At 36.8% G+C, this 24,245-nt stretch overlaps 1 protein-coding gene and 1 long non-coding RNA gene across 2 annotated transcripts in view; one reads left to right on the top strand and one right to left on the bottom strand.

Moving 5' to 3' along the window:
• POLD3 (DNA polymerase delta 3, accessory subunit) overlaps positions 1 to 21,735 on the top strand; it is a 37,562-nt gene extending 15,827 nt beyond the window's left edge. Inside the window, exons 6-12 of the mRNA XM_039848041.1 lie at positions 1,830 to 2,085; positions 2,691 to 2,763; positions 6,825 to 6,990; positions 9,403 to 9,509; positions 13,291 to 13,403; positions 14,577 to 14,655; positions 19,345 to 21,735. Coding sequence (XP_039703975.1) covers positions 1,830 to 2,085; positions 2,691 to 2,763; positions 6,825 to 6,990; positions 9,403 to 9,509; positions 13,291 to 13,403; positions 14,577 to 14,655; positions 19,345 to 19,547 — 997 coding nt within the window. The 3' untranslated portion in view covers positions 19,548 to 21,735. The remainder of the gene's footprint in view (positions 1 to 1,829; positions 2,086 to 2,690; positions 2,764 to 6,824; positions 6,991 to 9,402; positions 9,510 to 13,290; positions 13,404 to 14,576; positions 14,656 to 19,344) is intronic.
• Positions 1 to 24,245, bottom strand: part of LOC120590346 (uncharacterized) — a 63,288-nt gene that overhangs the window by 6,993 nt on the left and 32,050 nt on the right. Inside the window, exon 2 of the long non-coding RNA XR_005649682.1 lies at positions 13,721 to 13,866. This is a non-coding gene — a long non-coding RNA (uncharacterized LOC120590346). The remainder of the gene's footprint in view (positions 1 to 13,720; positions 13,867 to 24,245) is intronic.

Genomic DNA, 24,245 nt, shown 5'->3' on the forward strand with positions numbered 1-24,245 from the left:
TAGGCATACAAATATTTATTAAATAAATATAATTATACAACTAAAGGGTAGTAATTTATAAGTCTTGTATCTTTTAGGGAAGGATTGCAGGAAACAATACCTGATATGTTTATCTAAATTATCAAAAATGTCTTTTAAAATCTAATCATGACACGTCAAGCTCTAAAAATCAGTTTCTCTGTTGTATCTAGCACATAAGCAAACAAGTATAAAAGTGGCTCAAAAGTTCAAAGTGAAATTTACACAGGGACCTCTAAAATAAACATGGCAAGCAGAAATGTGGTAATAGGAAGCACTTTAATGAAACTTTACTTAAATACTTAAAGTTAAAAATGTGAAGAATTTATCTCCAATAAAGAAGTTTGTATTTAGTACTGAGAATTATGGGCCAACTGAGATCTGACTCATTGTTTCATGTGTTTTAAGAAATGCTGTGACAGGAAGAAAGTTAAAATTTTAGGACTGAGCAGATTCTTCTCTCTTCGGACATGTTCCCAGCCTAACTTGGTCTCTTCCTCATTGCCAATTCCTGGTCCTGACCCTGAGGTGTGGAATGTAGACCAAATGGAGAAAGAGTTGTTTTGGGGCCAACTTTAGATGTTGACAATGAAATAAAACATGCTCTTTTTCTTGTACGTGGAAGCACTGCAAAGCCAGAGAGGAAGAATGGTTGATGAAAGGAAATGATTTCCTTCTGTTCTTAATTCTGATGTACGAAATATTTGTGTTAATGTAGGGTTTTCTAATGTGGACCACAATAAATCAATGGAAGATTGTTGAAGCTGTGCATTTTAGCTTTAGGCTGTTGAGTCTAAAGTTACTTTTGAAATTAAATGTTTTGTCAGGGATTTTTTTCTTAGGCCAGTTATTCTAGCAGCTGATTATGAAGCTGTGCCTGATTGATTGCTAAGATAATTGCTTTCACCACAGAGTTTCTTAATCTCCATCTTCTCCCACCCCAACTTAAGGTGAGACACTGAAGAGAGGAGAGAAGCCAGACGCCTCATTTTCAGTGACTTAATCATTCTTTCAATATATATTTCCTGACACTTTTATATGCCAGGTTTTATGCTGTGTACCTGAAATACAAATGATGAATAATACATTTCCCTACTTTCAGGGAGCTCTCACTTATCCCCAGTAAGCAAAAGACTGGGGGAAATAGCACGTCCTTTGTTAGGAAAAGTTGGGGAACTTTGCTTCAAGTACAGCCATTTGAGAAGACTGGATCAGTTATCCACTCACAATGTGGAACATTACGTTATGCATTTGTGTGAAACAGGCAATCTACAATGACTAGAGAAGAAGAGATAAATGTTTCCTTTACTATTCAGGCAAACTGTTCCAAATTTCTTCACTTGGTTTTGGGCATACTTTTCTGGTGCTTTTAATTGGTATTATTAGAAACTACTAACAAACAACTATAAAAGACCACAGGTTATAGGTGCAAACTAAATAACCATTTGGTTTCCCATAAAATTACTAATCTTTTATTGCCATTTGGTATATTCTTACTGTTTTTGAGTTAGGATGCTTTTTTTTTTTCCCAGAAAAAACAATATTCAATATGGTATTACAGATTTCATAGCCTAGTTTTTATTCCAATCCTAGTTCTATTACTAACTAGATACATAACTTAAAAGAACTTACTCACTTCTCTCCAAGACTTGTTTATCGAAATGAGTTTTGCACAAAATAATTTCTAAAATCTGTTCTAGTTATAAAAATTTCTCATTTTATATTAGGCTTAGAAAGTATTATGTTGAAGAAGCAATAAGGTTTGAAAATAAGGTTTGATATTGACATTAATGTAACATTTCTGCCCACAGGTTTAGTGCCATACAGTGTGCAGCTGCAGTCCCTAGAGCTCTTGCCGAATCTTCATCTTCTGAAAAGTTTGAGCAGTCAAATCTTCAGATCTCAAGTGAGACGCAATCCAGTAATGCATTGACCACCAATGGTCATGGCCCACCTAACTCCAAACAGATTCCCCAACAGCCTAAAGGAATTATGGGAATGTTTACCTCTAAAGCTGCCTCTAAAACCCAAGATACTAACAAAGAAACCAAAATAGAGACTAAAGAGGTAACAAATATAAGTCTTTGTTAAAGATATGCCTTTATAGCTCAGAATGTGTAACTAGAAAAGCATTAATAGTTCTAATGGTAGTTTACTTACATAAGGTTCTCACATTTAGTTTTAATTTTTATACTTTATTTTGAATCCTTTAATTCTTGATATTGTCATCTGAAATAGTCCTTTTTCTTTTGATAATGCTTCTCACCAAGCATTAAGCTATTAAGTGGTGGAACCAGCATTCAAATTCACGTCTGATGATTACAAATGTAATGTTTTGGAGGTTTTTCCCCATCGTGTACCATACTGCCTCTGATCTATTTTAATTTTGTCAAAATAAGTAGATTTAAATACACTCAAGGAAAGTTTAGACACATTCATGGATAATAATTTTATAAGAACTGTGAGAAACTAAGCTTTGGAGATTAACATCAGATACTGTCTAGTCTGGATTTGTTCTTATATCTAATGCCTACACATTTGGCACAATGATATAAATACTGTACCATCAGAACAGTATGCTCTGTTATTGAGATTTTTTGAGACTGCTACTCGAAGAGCAACCTTAACCCTAGGAAAAAAAATTATGTGTGTTTTCTTTTCTACACTTTTAGGCATCTTCAGCAGGCAACAAGGCACCAGGGAAAGGGAATGTGCTGAGCAATTTTTTTGGAAAAGCTGCTATGAGTAAGCATGTTCTTACTTCCTTTGACTATTAATATGTGAATATTATTATAATAACATATATCTGAGGGGAAAGCCCCCTTGCCCCATTTTTACCCACCTAGGACACTACCATGTAACATGCCTGAATCCTAACATAAGTTTTCAGTCTACTGACCAATATATTGATGAAAGCAACCAAAATGGAACAGTGGATTTTATGGGTGAGCTGGGTTCAGTTTAGATCTCTTAGAGTGTAGTTTAATGTTCCTATTTTTACTTCCTGCTTTGAAAAGAGATATTGGTTTCATAGAGTTCTTGAAAATAGGCATTAGAACAAAAGGGAGGCTGCCTGGTTAAGCAGTGTTAAGGTTAATATTTTGGCTGCTGGGTTCAGTTTTCCTGGTGTGATCATTATTACCCATCTTCCAAGGGACTGTGAAAGCATAGTTTTTGCCTTTCTTTAGTTATTTTTGCAGATTACTCATAGTAATGAATTAGACCTCAGTGTGAATTAGAAGGGCCCAGATAGTAGTGGCCATTTAAAAAGATTTACTTTTTGAAACAGGAAAATCTCCTTAGAAAATTTTTAAATGAGAATTCTTTCTTATTGAAGGAACCAATAGTCACATATTTCCATACTTCTCATATCAAGTAAATATCTCCTGAGGGTGTGTGGTAGAATACTAGGAAGAATACAGGAACCGCAGGATAATTATGGCACACTTTCTTGGAGCATCAGTTTTATAAAGATTTTACAGAGAAGTGTTTTGTTATGTGCCTTTGCAAGCAAATTAGTCAGAATTCTGCTTTCTGTAATGGTCAAATTGGTGGTTGGGGAGGGGTTGGAGTGATAATATTTTATTTGTCATAAAAGCTATCAGAACATTTTTCTGTTCTGAAACTATATGGAAAATTTGATACTTTCAGGTTATTGGAAAATACAATTTTATTATTACAGGCAACAAGGAGGGTTTCCTACTTCTGTGAAAACAGATCATGATAATGTCACTGGCCTGTATTACTGCTTTACTGAACCCAATCAGTTAGTGTGGTTTCTTGGCAACTTTGATGAGTTCCACATGCTTGTTTGTTGTTTTTTATACGTTTGTAACCTGAAAACCAGTGAATTTTTAAATTATTATTTTTAAAATACCCGAGACTTGAATATTTGCTAATTGTATAAAAAAAGTCAGCTTCTAGAAAATACCAAATGGCAGATGACATCCGTGCTTCAGGAGGGTTCAGAAGAGGGGAGAACTCAAACTATACAGAACTATACACTTACTTATTCATGTGTTTTATGTAATGTTTTATGCAAATATTTATTGAGCATCTACTCTGCTTGGCACTATTGTTCATTGGTGCTACAATGGAGAAAACAGATAAAGTCCTTACTCTCGTGGCTTTTATTTTCTACTGGCAGGGACAGACAAATACCAAAAAAAAAAAAAAAGTTAATTATTGTAATAGAGTATAAAGGGTGTTATGGTAGAATGTAATAGAGGGGGAGGGAAACTTGGATTAAACAAATATTTATCTAATTAAAAAAATGGCTTATAAAGTTGATTTATTTAACTGATGTTTTTTTAAGTCTGAATGTTTAGTTAAATTATGAATATTTTTATTTAATGCACAAGATAATTACAGTGAAAATGAAACTTGAGAGTTAGATGAAGTGAGTTGATTGTGGGGACTTGAACCACTTATCAATGATGTTGGACAACAACAAGTGTTGGCAAGGATGTGGAGAAATTGACCTCTCATACATTGCTGTGGGTAATGTAAAATGATATGCTTGCTTTAACAACTGGCAATACTTTGAAAAGTTAAATCTAGAGGTACCCTGTGATTCCACTCCCAGGTATCTACTCAAAAAAAAACTGTATGTCCACACAAAAACTTGCACACAGATGTTCATTACAGCATTATTCATAATAGCTAGAAAGTAGAAACAACCCAAAGGTCCATCATCTGATGAATAGAATAAACAAATGTATAACCACATCATGGAATATTATTCAGTCATAGAGAAGAATGAAGTACTGATACAGGCTACAACGTGGATGAACCTTGAAACATTTTGAGAAATGAAAAGCCAAAAGGCCACATATCGTTTGATTCCATTTATACAAAATGTCCAGAATAGGCAAATATATAGAGACAGAAAGTATATTAGTGGTTTTCAAGAGCTGAGAGTGATGAAAATATTCTAAAATGGGATAATGGTGATGGTTGTACATATGAAAACCACTGAACTGTATGCTTTAAGAGGGTAAACTTTATGTTGTGTGAATTACATCTCAGCAACAAAAACCTTAGTGCTTTTTATGATAAAAAGTTGCAGCATTGTGACAAAATTAAAGTCATGTTATCTTTCTTTGCTTGAAGAAAGGGTTTCATATTGAATATAAAAATGAAATGCTTTTAGTCAGATGATACAAGTAACTTGATCATTCAGGTAATAAGAAAATGTAATTAAGTTTTCCTTAACAGTTTCCTGAAATTGTTGTAGTGAACTACTACCTCTTTACCAGCAGCTAATTGGCCAGTGTAGCTGCATATCTATATAAATTGGAGTTCTCAAAATGCTATGAAACCAAGACAGTAAAGCTCTGGAGGCTGAATCAATTTGGTCAATGGTATTTTAATTCAGATCAGTTTTCTGAAATTGGAAGACTTGATGCTGTTGCTCTCTTTCCTTTACCACTGAGGTAGGTAGGAAATATTTGGAGGTTTTTCCTCCTAATTATAAAACAGTTGCTATCACAATGATAAATTATATAATAGAATGCAGAATTTGCATAAAGTTTAAAGCTAGACATGCAACTTCGGAGAACTGTTTTTGTTTTGTTTTGTTTTGTTTTGAGTCACTGTAGGAGATACATGTTTACTCTCCTATACAGTTTGGTGGGAAAGTTTGAGAAGTACCGATACCTGAGAACAACAGTAGTACAAATGCAAGAGAGAATGCCACCTTGGGGTGGATTCCACCATTCAGATTTCTCACTTAAGTCTTAAAAAAATAAACAGATTGCGTGTTACATTCTTATCCATCATCTTCTTTCAAACAATATACTTTATAAATTATTTTACTAAGCTACGTGTAATAGCCAAGACTAAGGTAGCAATCTTTTTTCTCTATACTGTAGATGCTTTTTTTACGACACATAACCAAAGCTACTCATTGAAGAGCCTCATGCTGTTTACAGCTTTCTAAGAGTATTGTGTGACTTTTCTTGAAAAAAAAAAACCTGTCACTGAGTTTAGCATATAATTTCTATGTATTTCTTTTATAATTTCTCAGATCACTAGGCTCATCCTGCTTATATTTCTTAGTCCTCTGCACTACACAGTGATTTTGTGTTTTTCAGCTTGGCGTAGGGAAAGGGTTAAGGACTTTGAAGAGTTAAACTTAGGTTCAAATCTTGGCTCTTTTTTCTATCAGTGTTACCTTGGGTAAATCACTTACCCTCACGTACTGATTTCTTTTACTCCTTATAATAATCTTTTAACTATTGTTCCAGTTTTTACAGAGAAGACTGACTTTTAGATAAAATCGCTTGCCTTGAGTAAAGCAGGATTTTGAACCAAACTTTTCTGATTCCAAAGTAGTCTTTCAATTAATATATAAAAGTATCCAGACTTCAACAGATAGACTATAGTAGAAAGAAAATAAGATCTTAGTAGAAATTTCTGTTGTCATTATTTGTAAGCCGTGTGCTCTTGGGAAATCTTTTAATCCCTATGACTCTTAGTTTCCTCCTCTAACAAATGAGACTGATGATACTCATAAAGTTGTATTTGTTTTTTCTAAGCTCTATTTTACTATCATTTGCCCCGGGGACTGTGATATAATGAGGGATTAGCAGGAGGCAGAAATGAAAACAGTTATACCTAGAGTGGTAGTTGGAAAGGAGAAATGTTCTCTGACTAGACCATGAGCTCTGTTAGGACAGGGACTGTTTTTTTATTCCTTTAGTCTCTGCCCCTAACATTACCTGGCACTCAGTAGACTGTCAAAGGAATAATAGATTAATATTGCATGATGGGATTATATATAATCTGCTATACTTTATTTGTAGATAAACTTAAAGTTAATTTGGATTCAGAACAAGCAGTGACAGAAGAAAAAATAGTGGAACAACCTCCGGTGTCTGTCACTGAACCAAAGCTGGCAGCCCCTGCAGGCCTGAAGAAATCCAGCAAAAAAGCAGAGCCTGTTAAGATGCAGCAGCAGGAGAAAAAAAGGTAGGAAAATTTTGTCACTTGTGGGGGAAGAGTGTTTCCCCTCGGGGTGAGAAGGTCTGTTTGGGCTTATTGACAGCAGGCAGTTTTCAGTTGAGCACTAAATCTACTTAATGCCTTAAGGATACAGCTGTATAACCAAAGTGAGGGGAGAAGCTCAATATCTTATCTAGTGAAGTAGAACCGGAATGGCCAGTTTAGATAATATAGAGCCCAGAGTCAGTTTTGGGGCCCCATTGATTTTAATCAGTTGTCTTTTTACTTCGTTTTAAATCTGTGGACATGGCAAAAGTGTGCCTGATTGTCTGTCTGTTTTTCACTTTAAATTGCAAATGAGGGGGTTACTCTTTCCAGTCAAATTTAAGAGAAAAAGTTCTTTGTTTTCTTTTTATATCAATGAGTTTATTTTTCAAGTGGTAAAATGTAATTAGAAAAGAAAATAAAGAGCATACAAGCTGTTAAAAATGGATCCAGGAATTTGAGACACTACCTCATAGTTGGTAGGAATTAGTCTGTTGAAAGAAATTCTAAAGGACACTGTCAGCACTGATAGGCCCAGAAACACTTGACTTTTGTGGCAAGGTTGGGGCTACTCTAATAGAAAACATCAACAGATTGCTGATGTTTCAGAGGGTCAAGGCTCTGTCTAGTGGGCCTCACCTCCTAGGAACATGTATATCATGATATGGATGGATTAAAACATCCCCAGTCATGGGTACAAAACTCATTGTTGATGATTATTGCCAGGAATGCATTTGGTATTTTACCATGAAATATAATGTTAACTGTATATTTTTAGTAGATGCCCTTTACCAGATGGAAGAAGTTCTATTCCTAGTTTGCTGAGATTTTATCATGAATGGGTATTGAATCTTGACAGATGCTTTTTCTGCATTTTTTGAGATGATCATATAGTGTTTCTGTTAATGTGTATTACACTGATTGGTTTTCAAATGTTAAACCAACCTTGCATTCTTGGAATAAACCTCTGCACTTGGTTATGATGTCTTATCCTTTTAATATATTGTTGGATTCTATTTGTTAATATTATAAGGATTTTTTGCCTCTACTTTTATGAGGGCTATAGATCAATTATTTTCCGGTAACATACAAATCAGGTTTCAGAATTAGTTAATTTCTTAAAATTAGTTGGGAGGAGTTTGCTTCTCTGTTTTCTGAAATAGTTTTTGTATGATATATTTCTTAAAAGTTTGATAAAGAAATGAATTTAGGTCTGGAGTTCTTTTTCTGGGAAGGTTTTTTTTTTTTTTAAATGAATTCTGTCTCTTTAAATAGAGCAATTCCAATTTTCTTGTTTTAGAGTTAATTTGGGTGTGTTTTTAAAGAAATTATCTGTTTTATCTAAGTTGTTGAGTTTATTGGCTTAAAGTTGTTTAGAATATAGAGCCTTATTCTTTGAGTATCTAGTTATCACTATAGATTTCTTCATTCTTTCATTCCTAACATTGGTAATACATATTTTTATCTTTTTAAAATCAGTCTTATAAAAAAGACTTACTAATTTTATTACTTTTTTCCCCAAAATAATGGCTTTTAAAAGCTTCGTTAATTTTCTCTATTTTTATTTCACCGATTTTGCTCTTTATTATTTCCTTTTACTTATTTTGAGTTTTTTTTTTTCGTAGCTTAAGGTAGAAAAATAAATTGATATTTAAAGTTACATAGGAAATAAAGTACTTGAAGATAAAAACTATGTCTCTAACACACAGTGGGCCCTTGATAAATTATTTATAGATTGAATGAATAGTGTGATGGAATATCTAGAGGAGCTAAATAATTTCAAGATGGAGTGTAAGTTTTTTATCACATCATTAGAATCACCTTAAGGTCTTATGTCTATGCCTTTGCTTATATTGTTCTCTTTAAAAATGTCACCTTTTTCTGTTTGATGAACTTCTGCTTTTAAAGTTTTCAAGCAAGAGTCATGTACCATAACATTTGTCCAGTAAAATTTATCACATTGTATTAGTTAGTGGTGTTTATATTTGTTTTTTCAGCCAGAGTTTGAGAACAATATTTTCTCGATTTTGCACCCTCAGTGTTTAACAAAGAGCCTCATATATGTAGATAGTAGCTGCTTATTTAATGCTTGTTGAATTATTGAAAAGCCAATAGAGAAAGTAAGAATTTAGAAAGATTCTCGATAACCTGATAGGAGCTTCCAGTGGTCTATAGATGGCTAGAGAAAATTTTTATTCTGGTCACACCATGAAGTGACCTAGTTGTGGTCAATTAGCCTTAAAAAGAAACCTTATTAGTCTACTTTCACTTTTCTATCCTCTGGAATTAAGACCATGAGTTATGAAGCAAGATCCATAACTTGCTTCACAAGTAGCATGTGACTTATACTTTTATTTTGTATAACGTGCTTAAATTTTTCCTGGATGGCATCAGGGGAAAGCGAGTGGAGTTATCTGATGATGAGACAAAAGAAGCTGAAAACATGAAGAAAAAGAGGAGAAGAATCAAACTTCCTGAGTCTGATAGCAGTGAGGATGAAGGTGGGCATTGCCATTAATTTTTGGTTAGTGGGATTGTCTCAGTCTGTTCAGTTTGCTATAACAAAAATACCAAAGATGACAGGGTCACTTAAACAACAGAAATTTATTTCTCACCCTTTTAAAGGGTGAGAAATCCAAAGTCAAGGTGCCAGCTGATTCAGTTCCGGTGAGAGTTCTCTTCCTGGTTTGCAGAAGGGCATCTTTTTGCTGTATCTTCACATGGTAGGGAGAGGAATTACCTTTCTCGTGTCTCTAATAAGGGCACTAATCGCATTCATGAGAGCTTTACTCTCATGACTCAGTTACCTCCCCAAATCCCTACCTCCAAGTACTGTCACATTAGGAATTAGGGCTTCAACATATGAATTTTGGGGAAAAACATTCAGTCTATAGCAGGGGTCAGTTCTTATGATCTCAAAGAACTAAAAGGTAATTTATTATGGGTCACAATGACAGTAGTAATCCTAGCATTGAGACACACATAGCACCTATTCCTATTTAAAATATACTTCAGCCTTCTGACCAGAACTATTATTTTCTTGTAATTTTCCAAAATAACAAAAGGAGAGAATAAGGATTATTAATATGCACATATCATCATCAAAGACCATTTAAAAAAAATAAACTGGAGATGTTCCATTCACGTGACTCTTTTGAAACAGGTTATATTGTAGGCATCAAGGGTGTTGGTGGTGTTCCACACAATATAAGTAGCACTGCTGAGTTGAAAAATCGGTAGTGTCCTTGTTGAAAGAGAATGGCATGGGCTCTTCTAGTGTTAGGTTGTGGACAATGTTGTAAGATAAGCAAACAGAATAAGGGCAGGGACTTTGGAGTCAGACTGAGTTTAAATCTGACCTCCACCACTTACTCTGTGACACTTTAGACAGGTTACTTCAATTCCTGTTTCCTCATCTCTAAAATGGGGATGTTATTAGAAACTGTAGGCTTTTTATGAACATCAAATAAAATTATGTGTCAAAAGTGCCAGGACAGTATTTGACACAGAGTAGGTTTTCTTATTGTTCACCCCACTTTTCCTATTGAGGTGTTCAGTTAAGGTGTTTAGCAGTAGTGAGTACACTCGCAGGTACTTTCTCTCAGAAAATTCCCTTCAACTTCATATCCTTAACTCTCTATTTAAGGGACTGTTCCTTTGTCCTTTTCCCTGGCAGTGTCATAAGTACCTTTAGCAATTCTATATACTCTCTTTGTAAAGCAAGAGAAGGCCAGACCCAAAAAGAAATAACATTAGGATTATCATCTACACTGCTAGGAAGAAATCGTTTTAATCAGTATGTTAAAGTCTTTGCTAACATTTCTGTCTTTGCAAATTGCTTATGGAGAATGTTAAACAAATGACCCCCTTTTTTAGGTTAAGATAGGTAGTTTAAAAAAATCTCCTTGGAACCTATGAATGATTTCCAAGAATTCTAATTACCAGTCTCTGCCAGAAACTCTCTGATAAACAATGGTTACATTGCTGAATCCCTGAAATTAGTTTTACCACAGTCTTATTCTGCCTCAACAAAGGGTGCTTTTCTGGGATGAGTGACATTTCACTACTTGATACCTTTCATCTGAAATGCTGCAAATTCATCACAAGTATATTTAAGCTGTACCCAATGCATCAAACATTCCTTATGCTTATGTCAATATGAGGGAGAATGCATGGTTTAATAATAAACACTAAGGCAGACAGACATGGATTCTAGCATATGAATGTAGCAAGTTTGTTTTTTTAATCTCTTTGAACCTTAGTTCTATAAAACAAATAATAGTAAATAATGACTTTGTGGGGTTCTTATGAGAATGAACGATTAATTTTTGCAAAGACCAGAAAATTCCCGTTTTCCCTATTCTAATTTTCTTAAAATACTTTGTTTTAAGAAAATTTAAATACCTATGTACAATTTCAAAAAATCTGACAAAATAGAAGTTTTATAATAGATAGTAACCTCTTCTGTCTGACTCATCTAATTGACTAAAGCTCCTTTTGTCAACTTTCTCCCATCTGCCTTACATCTTCCAGGGATTTGTTGAAATTTCTTACTATTAAGTGCTCTTGGCTCCTCTTCTGTTCTCTTTGTTGGTATGAGGGCATTACAGTATTTCACTCCTTTATTATCATTATAATGTTTCTCTTTGGGAATGTTTGGAAGAGAGGAAGTTATATGCTTAGTCTTTCTTGACCAAGAAGCCCCTCATCTCAAATTTAGTTCAGAAAATGATTGTTTTCCTTTATTTAAAAGAGAATGTGCGTTCAATGCCAGAGAAATCGTGGTACCCCTGCTTCTATAGAGCTTAGAGTCTGGAGTAGGGGAATCTAGATAAACAGTTCCATACAGGGCAGTGAGAGGAGTCTTGATACCTTAAGTATTTTCTTTGGTTAAGTCAAGTGGTTACAGAACTGGAAGTAGAATAAGAATTCCTAAATTTATTACTGTGAGTACTCAAAATTCCTTTTCTCTAGCTTCCTCACTGCATAAACTTTGCTACCACTGTGACACAGCTTTCTTAATAGCATACCTTTAGAAAACTGGGTGCCTAGTTCAGTGGTTTGACTTTTCTTTTGCTTGCTTGAGCACCCATCATCTTCTAGTGTCCCAGAGCTGGGCTAATAGCTGGACCACTTTCTTTTTATGTTTGTCTCTTTTGTCCCAGAGCTTAGAAAATTTGGGGGCCCATTTCATACTTGAAGTGTATAATTTGTTTCATTCTGGTTCTTGTTCTGCATCACCTCTTTAGGTCATTTGGCCTTGAACGCTCCACTGTCATGATTTTTAACACTGACCTAATCAGTTGGGAGAATTTCAGATCCAAGACTTGTGCTAAGAATTTGAATACAGTCGGGAGATTCAGGGAGCAGGTGAGGCTAAGCAGCTACCCAGTCCCTTGACTAGCAAAGTGTTTGTGGTGATTAAGCAATAAGTCAGCTGAGGATTCTCATGGGCTTCATACTGAGACCATTATTTCTAGAACTATTCAGAAACGATGGGATCCCTCTTGTACTTCTTTTCGGGTGGTACCACTTTGGTAGCAGTGTTTCTTTCCTAAAAGTGTTCTTTTCTGATAATCTGTGTAGCAAAACAAGCCTCATTAGTGGAGCAATCACTAGAAGTAGCAAGTCTTAATTGTTAGAGCTATAATTATGGTCATTTCAAAGATGATTCCCCCACTCCCCAAGGTTTATAGTCCTAACATCAGATGGAAAGTTTCAGTCTAACATCTCAGTAATCCTCAGACCACAGTCACAGAGACTCTGGCATAATCTGAAGATTATCTCCACTTACTTGATCTTAAGAGAAAATGTCTGGTCCTGAATAATAAGGCAGCATGGGATACTTGTAGTAAGGCTGAAGAGTTAACTTCTCTGAACCTGTTACTCAGCTCTAATGTATGAATAATAATATTTGTCTCTTAGGGTTGTTGTGAGGATAAAGTGAAATAACATAAGTGACATACATGACTTAGTAGATGATCAGTGGATATTTATAAAACAACTTCATACCCTGACTTATTTATAAAATAAAAAGTTTAGCTAAGATAATCTCTAAAATACATTTCAGCTCTAATAATTCTTGATTCTCTGTCTTTGTATAAAATGAATAAAATATATATTTTAAAGATATATATAGATATATAACTACAGAGTCCTTGGTTTTCTTCAGTTAGTGCTTGCAAAATGTCGTTTGTTGGATGTGGAAACTTAGCCAGTGGAGAAGGCAATGTAGCAGATAGTGCATTAATTCTGTTATCTAAGTTTGGTTCATTATTTCAGTCATACCAGATTCTCCTGGGGCTTATGAAGCTGAGTCACCATCCCCACCTCCTCTCATATCTCCACCTCCTGAACCAATGCCAAAGACTGAGCCAGAGCCTCCTTCTATCAAGGTACAACTTAACTGGGATGGTTGCTTTTCCATGTGTCTTTTTTCACCCAAGGACCTAAAACTACTATGTTAAATCAGTTCTCTGATGTATACTTCACAGATGCCAGTAGATGGCTTTTGTCTTGTTCTGCTCACCTGTAGGTTATACAGAATGGACATTTCCCCTCTTCTCATCTTAAGAGAGATTTCAGATGTAGGGCAAAGTCTCAGGAAGGTTGGAGAGGTGGATCCTGGGAGCTGTTTTGTTTTCATGACTTCCAGCATCAGGGCTGCTGTGCCTTCCAACTCATGTTGGAATTGTGCAAAATGAGGTCTTACCTGAATCAGAGCAAAGTGTGTGAAAGATACAGAACAAACAGCTTATGCACGTTGGTTGATCTTCAGAAGCTCTTCTGGAAGAGTGCTGGATGAGAAGAGCTGGCATCAAATGGGGAAGTGTAGTTTTGAGTGATCTTCAGCTGCATCTGTTAGTGCAGATAATGAAGAGTTGAGAAGATGGATGCTGACAAGTTTTTTTTCTTATGGCTGTTTTCCTTAGTTCATTGTATTAAGACTCACTTAAATTTTGCAATAATTTCTTCATTAGTTGAAGAGGAAATAGGATTAAAGACCAGTGGGAATAAAAGGAAATTAGTATTAGTAATACCAGTCTGAGACTAAATTAGATGCTTGTAATGTTGCAGCATCAAGGCTGAAATAACAAGTATCTACCACAAGGACAGATGGAGTGGAAATTTCTGGTCTGGTTTAGGGGCCTTCACTGTGTGCTCCCATAATATCTGCCTCTGCTCTTTACTAAAGACCTTACCACAGTGGATTGTAGTGTTCTGTTTTCTTTTTCTCTCTCCTCCACTAAGGTCCTTGCCCTATTGGTCTTTTTAACTCATGGTGCTTGGACTACTCAACAGAATTTGTTGACTGAATGAACACAGATTTCTGTTCAACATGTTAATTTTCTTCTTATAAATGATGTAATGTCAAGTCTGCACCTACAATGAGCATAACTCATGTGTGGTAGGGCTGGTCCCATAAAAGGAAATGTGTAGAATTCTTTGTTCAACATTTTATCATGGAATATTGGAGGTTATAAATTAAAAAGCTTTTGTTATTTTTCTCTATAGTTTCATTGGCCATCTTTAATGTTGTAATCTCTGCTCTTCCTCTGACCTTTTAGAGCTTAAGTGGAGAAAACAGAAGAAAACGAAAGCGTGTGCTGAAATCTAAAACCTTTGTGGATGAGGACGACTGCATAGGTAAGAAAAATTTTTGGCTCCAAATCCAGAGATAGAGTTATTACCATAGAGAAGCAGCACAATCCTTTATAGAGCATCGCACCTCTAACTTTAATGTGTATGTGACTCACCCCCAAATGATGTGGGGTAGCAGAGTTTAGAGACTGCTACAACTAAAGTTAGAACACCTGGGTTCTTGTTAGAGCCATACACTCTAAAAATAAGCTTGGAGATTTTGGATAAAAGTATGTCATCTCTGGAAGGGAGTTTCTTGAGCTGTGGAATGGAAGTAAAATATCTGTTTTGCCTACATGTGGGTTTGTTATGAAGATTCAGGTGAGGTAATATATCTAAAAACTTTAAAGATGGAAACTATGATACCAACTTAAAATGTTATAGATGTTGAGAAACATTTGTGTTTTTTTTAGAATGGTCATTTTATACATTTGAACAGTGGAAAAGAAGCTCCTGTAGGTAATTAGACTCTGAAGAAAGAGTTAAGGGTCTTTGGTATTTTGTCCCATTTATTCTTCAGAGAGGTATGATTCTTCCAAATCACTTCTTTAATGTTTCCTGTTTGTAAGCCATGTTAGGTAAACTCATGTGCTTTTAATGGAGGCTTAGAGGGGAATATAATTTAGGCTATGAAACAACCTAAGTGTCCATTGACAGATGAGTGGATAAAGAAGTTGTGATATGTATAAATACAGAGAGTAGCATACCTCAAACTTTAATGTGCATGTACACGCACACAACAGAATATTATTCAGCCATTAGAAAACCAGGAAATCCTGCCACTTGCAACAACGTGGATGGACCTTGGAGGTACTGTACTAAGTGAAATAAGTCATACAGACAAATACTATACGATCTCATTTACATGTGGAACAAACTCGTAAACAAAGAGATCAGATTTGTAGTTACCAGAGGCGGGGGGTAGCGGGGAGGGGAAAGGAGGTCAAAAGGTACAATCTTACAGTTACAAGATAAGTACCAGAGAATTATGTGCAGCGTGATGACTGTATGATATAGGGAAGTTGTGAAGGGAGTAAATCTCAGGAGTTCTCTTCACAAGGAAAAAAGATTTTTTTCTTTTGTGTCTCTTTTTATTTTACCTATATGAGATGATGGATGCTAACTGAACTTATAGCAGTAATCATTTTGCAATATATGTAAGTCAAACCATTATGCTGTACACCTTAAACTTATACAATGGTATACTTTAATTATATTAATAAAACTAGAAAGTATGTATTTAACATTTAAAAAAAATAATTCAGGCTTTGAGTCATTGGCTGATTCTTCACCATGTTTTAGCTTGTTCTACCCTTTCCACAACAGAACCAGACTTCTGTGGGGCTTTTAGGTTTTAGCCTTGAGGCCTGATGGGCTACTCAGACCCTGGTACCATATTTCTATATTTGAAAGAGTTGTAGGTTTCGCCTCTTAAACCTCTTGTTAGTTGGATAGCCCATAATTGTCATTTCTTCTTTCCTGTGGCACCTGTTACAGCTTGGCTCTCCTAAAGAAGTATTTTTTCCCTTTCTTGATTTTTCTTTTTAAAATTTTTGTCTTAAAAATATTGACTCTGAAGAATCAGCTTTTCCTAGGCAATGTGATTGTTAAAACTAGTAAAAACATCAGTTGTGAGCCTTGTCCCATTATTCCCTACCTCCTCCTCCTCTGAAGGGGCCTCTGCCATTTTAATTGTAGCATGTGATTGGGGAATAAAAGTCCTTACATGTGGAAATTGTCTTTTCAGTGCCAAATTTATTGTGAGCCTATGAATTCTTGACTTCGAGTAGTCTGTTTTTTCAGTCTTCTAACTGTATTTTCAAGCCTCTTGGTTTGACTGTTGGTGGTAATACATTTTCTGTTGAAATTCTTATTTTTTTTTCTTTTAAATTTAAGAGGACAAAAGCATCAGTGCTAGTTTTTTCCCACTTCTACCCCAAATATATCTTTGTGAGAGTCGATTGGGAATTTGTGGCTAATTACTTATTTTTTTGTTCAAAACACAGTACTCAAGTTTTGGCCAGGTGTGGGATGTGGACTTTTTGCAGTCCTGTCTCCAGACAGGACTGTTAAGAGACTTGGATGCAACAATGAAAACTGTGCTCACGTAGCACTTTTTTTTTAAAAAAAAGGTTTTCAGTCCAAGCTCAACCTAATGAATCTTGGCTCCAACAAAGGAGTTCTGCTTTCCCCTCTCTGCTCAGACTGTTCCAGATGTATCGACACAGGGGTCTTGCCCTGTCCTGTGCTGGATCAGAATTGGTCTGTGGGTCTACAAAGCTGATCTTTTTCCTTTTTGTGAGTTTGTTGACGGGCCCCTGAGATAAGTTTGTGCTGGACTTCTGGATCAGGTGGATTTTCGGGAGCAAAACAGTTGATGGAAAAGAATTCTGATGTTACCCATTTGAACTGGGCTTTTTAGAAAAGTGGCTTGTTATTCAGCTAAAATAAAGATCCTGTATTTTTAAATTGAAATCTCCTTTGTCCTGTAGTTTGAAGTAGCTACAGCTTTGAATATAGAAATGCTTCTTGTAGCTCATAATGTATACCAAATATGCTGCTTAAGAAATTTCATTGGTGCTGCCTTGACTGGTTTTTAACTCCCCCAAGCAATGCATTGCACATAATTGGCAATGAGACAAAACAGTGGTTTCATTAATTAGTAATGAAATAATAAGCTAATTGATGCTAGAGTTTAATATTATAGACATGCTGCCATTTGAATATAGAATATGTCTTACACAGTAGACAGTAGTTTCTATTCTGTTTCTACAGATGGCTCTTCAGACTTTGAGATATTGAGTAAATAACAGCTCATAACTTTGTTCCAGTTAATCTAGTTACATAATGCTTTTGATGTTGTGTACCAGATGGAGATGGTGTTATGAGATCGTAATTGCTGACCTCATGAATATACCATGAAAATTCCCTACGTATCTTAAAGCAACATTTCTCAAACTTTGCTAAGTATACGCATCACTTGAAGATCTTGCTAAACTTCAAATTATGAGTCAGTAGGCCTGGTGTGGGACCTGAGATTCTGCATTTCTGACAAGCTCATGAGAAATTCTAAAGCCCTCTGGTCTGTGGAGCAACGCTGAGTGGGTAGGCCTTTGAGAACACTCTACATATTTCATATTTATCAGTGTTTTTAGCTTCTAAGTTGGCAAGAGTCAGCAAAATTCTAGGCTCTTGAAAGTAATGACAAATCCTAGGAACTCTTAAGGAGGGGACTGTTAATTATACAGCCTTAATGGCACTGGAGGGATAAAGTGAAAGAATGCTCCAATGGCAATAGCCAATTGACCTCCAGCATGGCCCATTGTGAGGGGAAAAAATAGCATTGAAGGGGGCTTGCCAAAGATTACAAAGTGCATTTGTACATTCCATGAGACAATGTATCTCCATTTTACAAGGGAGGGAAAAAAAGTGCTTCTCAAGGTGTGGTCTCCAGACCAGCCACATCTGCATCACCCAAGGATGTGTTAGAAAAGCAGATTCTTAGGTACATCCTAGATCTACTGAATTTGAAACTCTAGAAATGGAGCCCACTAACCAATATTTTAACAAGCCCTCCAGATGATTCCGATGCATTAAAGTGTGAGATTATATAAATGGCAGACTAGGTATTAGAACACAGATATTTGATTCCAAAATGTATGCCTCTAGGAAGGCTGAAAAAGAATTTAGAAGACGTTGGTTATACAGCTGCTTCAGCTCTCTAAAGTCATAGGAAGGTGACGTTGTACTGTTTCTTGTGGTCGGTATGTGCATCGCAGTAATATTGGAAAGAGAGTCATTTCTGTGACATCATTGTTCGAAGCCATTGTCTTTGCCCTTCGGGGCTTCCTTACAATGACTGCTCACTGGTATAATTTTTTCAAAGTTTTCACTAGGGAAGTTCAGTGAGTTTTATTGGCAGGGGAAAAGGTAAAATATGCCTTTGGCTAATAGGAAGTAAGAATTGGTAACTATATTTCTCATTTTATCACTTTCCTTCCTTGAAACTATCATGTTTGTCATTTGATAGGGTTTACGTGGGACAGTTATCTTCATGATGTGGACCACTACTAAATCTTGGGTTAATTAGCAGTCGTTCAGAACTAAGAACCAAACAATTATGTAATCTCCAATTCTCTATACTTAAGATGTGCAGAGAATGGGTGAAATCAAGATAGAGCTAGTCAGGAGGGTCCATGACTGTGAACCTGGCTAGACAGGATGGAGACTGGCAAATAGAGCAGAGATTAAGACTAGGAAAACGAAATGAAAATAGGCAGGCACTGTGGGTCAGGGAGGTGAGATCGAAGCAGTCAGTCAACACATAGGTGTTGGAGATAGACAGTTCCGATTATATCTCAGGAAGTTAGCCAGCATAGGCCCAGGACCCAGATGCAGGATTTGGACAAATGATAACGGCCAATTTAAGGGCATGTGATATAGCAGTGCGGGAATGAGAGTGAATATTGATTCTGAGCCCCGACTAGAGGCTGTGTCAGCTCAAGATACCACATACTTCCTACCCAAAGCTAGATCTGATCTCCCAGTGAGAATAAGCTTTGTTGTAGATGAGCACACCTCCTTTGATTAGAGGGTTTGAGGAGATCTGGGTGAACAAGACCTCTCATTCTCGATAGAATTGTGTTCTAAATGACTCAACCAACTCATGTACCATTTTTTTCCTTATTCAACCAGTGACTGAAAAAGTCTATGAGAGTGAGTCCTGCACAGATAGTGAAGAGGAACTTAAGGTGAAGACATCTTCCATACAAAGACCCGCCACCACGACTATGAGAAAAGAATTCAAAGAAGAACGAAAGGGCCCCAAGAAAGGGACTGCTGCTCTGGGCAAAGCCAATAGACAAGTGTCCATTACTGGCTTCTTCCAGAAGAAGTGAACTGTTATCTCTGTTAGGTCAGAGATGCTGAGTGGTCAGGGAAAAGACCAAGACATGCAGACTTCTTGCTTACTGTGTAAGTTCATCCAGTGCCTCACCTCACCCATATCAGAAGACTGTTCTCCCATCCTGTACGGTTTATACTACTGCTTTTTAACCAAAAGGAAATCACCTGGAAGCAAGAGGCAAATGAATATTTAGAAAGCTGTTACCTTCTAATGACATTTTTTAAGCACAATCTTTGACCTGTCCAGGAGAAGAATGTACTCCAGAAAAATTGGAACAGGTTTCAGAATTATCACTGAAGCCATTCAGTGGCTAATCCTCTGCACCCTGCCTACCCTAGGCCCTGATCCACTTACGGCTCAGGGCGTTCCTTGTTCCTTTGTATTCTGTGGACTTGTGTGGGTATTCTTTTACCGCTGAATTTTACTGGATGTATTTACCACTCCCCCTGTCACCCCTTCCCCAGTACCACAGTTCTGTTTGAAGCCGTTTTCTGTAAGTCTTTTAAAAAGTGGTTGGACTAGAGGCTGAAACAAAAATCTCCCTATAATCCTCTTTTCCTCCATTATAAAGTACACTGACACCTGGCTGCATACCAGCACATTACTTGTGTTCTACCTCCCCCTTTCACAAAAGCTCTCGACCTTCACTTGCAATTAGTGGTTAGGGAAAAGCCTCAGGCAGAGCACAAATAGAAATGTAACAATGTATTCAACTCCCAGAAATTACTTAGTCAGCATTGATGATATTAGAGGGCTTAGGTTGCTGACACAGGGCATGCTTTTATACTTTGTTTTGTCACCTCCCTTTTCTTCTTTTTAATACCTAGAGAGCGAAACCCATACAATGAAATGAAGGCTAAAAAGAGAAATCCCTTAGTACATGTGGTATACAACAGTTAAGTAAAATTTCTCAAGGAAACGAAACATTCAGAAACAGCAATTTTCCAGGAAGTTCGTGAGGAAGCGATAAAGCACACATTTACAATACGGATGTTGCTCCTTTATTTTTAACCCTCCCATTTGCCTAAAAGTATAGGCTCTCCAAGAAGAGATGGAGATACTGAGTTAGTAGGTATAAACTGCTATTAAGTGAAACAATTTCACTTGTTACTTAAGGAAAATCATCTGTTCCAGTGATAACCTTTAAGCGACTACCATCGTGGCTGGACAGTGAGTTCAGCAATCGAGGTGGTGTGGTGGTGCTCTTGCACAGTGAGCACAGGGGTGGAGGGGGGCGGGAAGGAACGTATGCGCGGCTGCTGGTATGATTCACTACGAACAGGCGAGGGAGGTCCGACTTGCTCTTTTCACCTCAGCCTGGTGTATGTCCTAAGCGATACAGTCAGCCATCTACTGTTTAAAGTTAGGATTGTGACTGACCTTGGATTAACAGTGGTTTCTTTAGAAACTGTCACCCAGGGCTCTCTAGCCAGGCTCCCCATGGACTTGATTAAGACCAGAGGTTTGGAAGATGAGTCTTGGCATTACATCTAGAACTTGAAAAGGCAAAGGCTTTGTGTAGCAAGCTGAGTAAAGGTTGACATATTCCAAACCCCTTTTTTTAAATGGAAAAGGATAGAGAAAAGGATGAAAAACCTGCACTTAAAACCTTTACAAAAACTTTTTGGAGAGGAATCCCATTTAAATGATTATTTTTGTCATTGCTTGTAGTCATTTTTCTAAATAGAAGTGAAGAAGAAAATTCGGTCTTTTAAAAATTATTCTGAGACCTCTAATAAACTTAATTTTGAATTGGAAAACTCTGGTGTTCATTGAAAGGATAATGCAAGTCCTACGATAGTAATCCTGTGATCACTATGTCCAATATACGGCCTAAACTCAGCTGTCTGCAAGACTAAATAGGTGGTGGCTTTTTTAAAAAAAATACAAAACTACCATGTTATCCACATGAGTTAAATAAATTTGAGAAGTTATTTTAAAACAGTGCTTCAAACTGAATGATGAGTCTGTTATTTGACAAGATGGCAACTGTGTGCAGTTATTTAAACTGAACAGGAACAAGGCTGGTTTTTCGTTTATATTGTTAAAACTGCATACCCATAGTCTGAGGTGGACAAGTTATTTGCTGCCTTCATCATTTTTTCAGCCCTGTGGGAAATCTGAGTTCCAGCCAACCTCATTTTTTAGTTCATTTAGAATAAAATCTAGTCCTGATCTTGCACATTGTATTAGTTTGGCTTCATCACTTGCTAGCCGTGTGACCTGGGGCAAATTCCTAAGCCTCAGGTTCTTTACCAAAAAAGAGCTAAAAAGTTACCATGAATTGTCAGGACTGAAGTAATGTATATACAGCATGAATTCAGTACACAGTGGCAGCACATAGGTGCTCTACAACTGATGCATTCAGCTACCAACTTCCTGAAATGTTATCAAGGATGTGACCTAGATGTTATAGTCTTTCAGAGTCATGTCATCATTCTGGCTATAAATGTGGTCCAAAGAGAGAAGACAGTTGTCCTATTTCATGAAAGGTTTGGGAGAGGTTAGATGTTTTATTACTGAAAAATTCATAGATGGGTATATTTATATTCACTAAAACATTGATTGCGAGTCTGCTATGTGTCAGGCGTCTGACCCTAGCACCAGAGGATATAATAAAATCCTAGAATGTGGCACTGTTCTGAGGATATAGAAGAGACAAATCAGTAAAATGAAATTATGTCTTAGGATGAGTGCAGTGACAAATAAGCACAGGGTCCTCATTGGAGGGTAGGTGTGGACAAAGTCCTGGAGGAGAGGAAACCGAGTAGGTTTTTGAAGGATGAGTAGGATTTTACCTATTGGAATAGAAAGGACTTTCCAGGCAGAGGAGCACAGCGTGGAGGGAGAAAATGAAATGGAATTTGGGAATAGGGAGGAAGACATATTGAGAAGTGAAGTTGGAGTCCTGCTAATGAGTGGATTTTATTTGAAGACTGAGGGCCAAGTGAAGAATTCAGAAGAGTAACATTAGAAATTCTCATTTAAGAGTGACAGCTGGGACTGAGGTCAAAGATAGTGGCAGTGTAGGAGGTCACTGACCACACCCCCTCTCATGAGCACACTGAAATATACACCTATATACAGAGCAATTCCTCCTGAAAGACAACTGAAGGCTGATTGAACATCTGCACAACAAAGGAAAGAAAAAATAGAAAAGGCTAGGAAACCATGGGAGCTTTCCAGGTTTTGTGGGAACTCCAGGATTGGAGTAGCCAGCGAGTGCCATTGTTTTATGTCTACTTCAGTAGGGTCAAGGGGAGCTTTACCCAGGTGCTCTGGCCTACCTGCAAGATAGCCACAGCATGTTCTCCGCCACACTCTCCAGAGCCCATTTCAGCCCAAACAAAGGGAGCAAGCAGGATTAGCAGCACGTCACCACATGCACCTGGCCTCCCTGCCCTGAGCTGCTCCAGTTCGGCAAGCCAGCAAACCAGGTGCAGTAAGCACCCGCCTGGCTCCAACTGGCCTGCATGACACAGTGCACAGTCTACGCAGATGTTGCTTCTACACAAGATCCTTTTCTCCACAACAAATGAGAAAAAGACCTAAGTAGAGATTTCTCCAAAGAGGAAATACAGATGGCTAATAGAAATGAAAAGATGCTCAGCGTTACTAATCAGGGAAATGCAAATCAAAACCACAATGAGATACCTCCTTATACCTGTCAGAATGGCTATTATTAAAAAAGTCAACAAATTACTGTTGGTGAGGATGTGGAGAAAAGGGAACCCTCATGCACTGGTGGGATTATAAATTGGTACAGTCACTATGGAAAATGGTATGATTCCTCAAAAAATTAAAAATAGAGCTGCCATATGACCCAGCAATTCCACTTCTGGGTATTCATTCGAAGAAAACAAACATTAATTTGAAAAGATATATGCACCCTTATGTTCATTGTAGCATCATTTACAACAGCCAAGATACGGAGGGCATCCTAAGTGTCTATCAATAAATGAGTGGATAAAGAAGTTGTAGTATATATATACAATAGAATACTACTCGGCAGTAAAAAAAATGAAATCTTGCCATTTATGACAACATGGATGGACCTCGAGAGTATTATACTAAAATAAGTCAGACAAAGACAAATATCACTTATATGTGGAATGTGAAAAATAAATGAACAAACAAAAAGAAATCCATAGATACAGAGAACAAGCTCAAGGGAGGGGGGTGGGGTGGATGGGTGCAAAGGAAAAAAAATACAAATATTAAAAAGAAAGTGGCAGCTGGCATTTTCTTTGACTTTGTATGCCATATAGTGTTTTTATCCATGCATGCACATTGTATCTTAGTTCTAGTAGTATTAAAGTACTAATGGGATTAAAGAAAAATGTCATGGTTAAAATAAGGCTGGTTAATTCTGGCAGCCAATGTAGACAATTGCAGTATTCCCCTTGTCTTCCCCCATCTACATAGATTTCTCTAGCAGAAATAATTTCAGTTTTTAAAAAGTGATTTTAAAAGCTAGGAGTTCGTCTCTTACACTCTCAATGATATGAGCCTCTACTCACTTCCCTGAAATAAAAGGGGAGGTGGGATGGGGGACAAGTGAAGAGTTCTATTCCTTTTCTATCTTTGTTTCTCTAAGAAGACATTAGTTATTATACAGGAGAGAGCTGAAGAGAAGGGCCATATAAGGAAACGAAAGTTTCCCCAGGACCTGAGTAGAATGCGTGCATAA

Source organism: Pteropus medius, unplaced genomic scaffold, assembly GCF_902729225.1.
Source record: "Pteropus medius unplaced genomic scaffold, Ma_sr-lr_union100, whole genome shotgun sequence".
Taxonomy (NCBI): Eukaryota; Metazoa; Chordata; class Mammalia; order Chiroptera; family Pteropodidae; genus Pteropus; species Pteropus medius.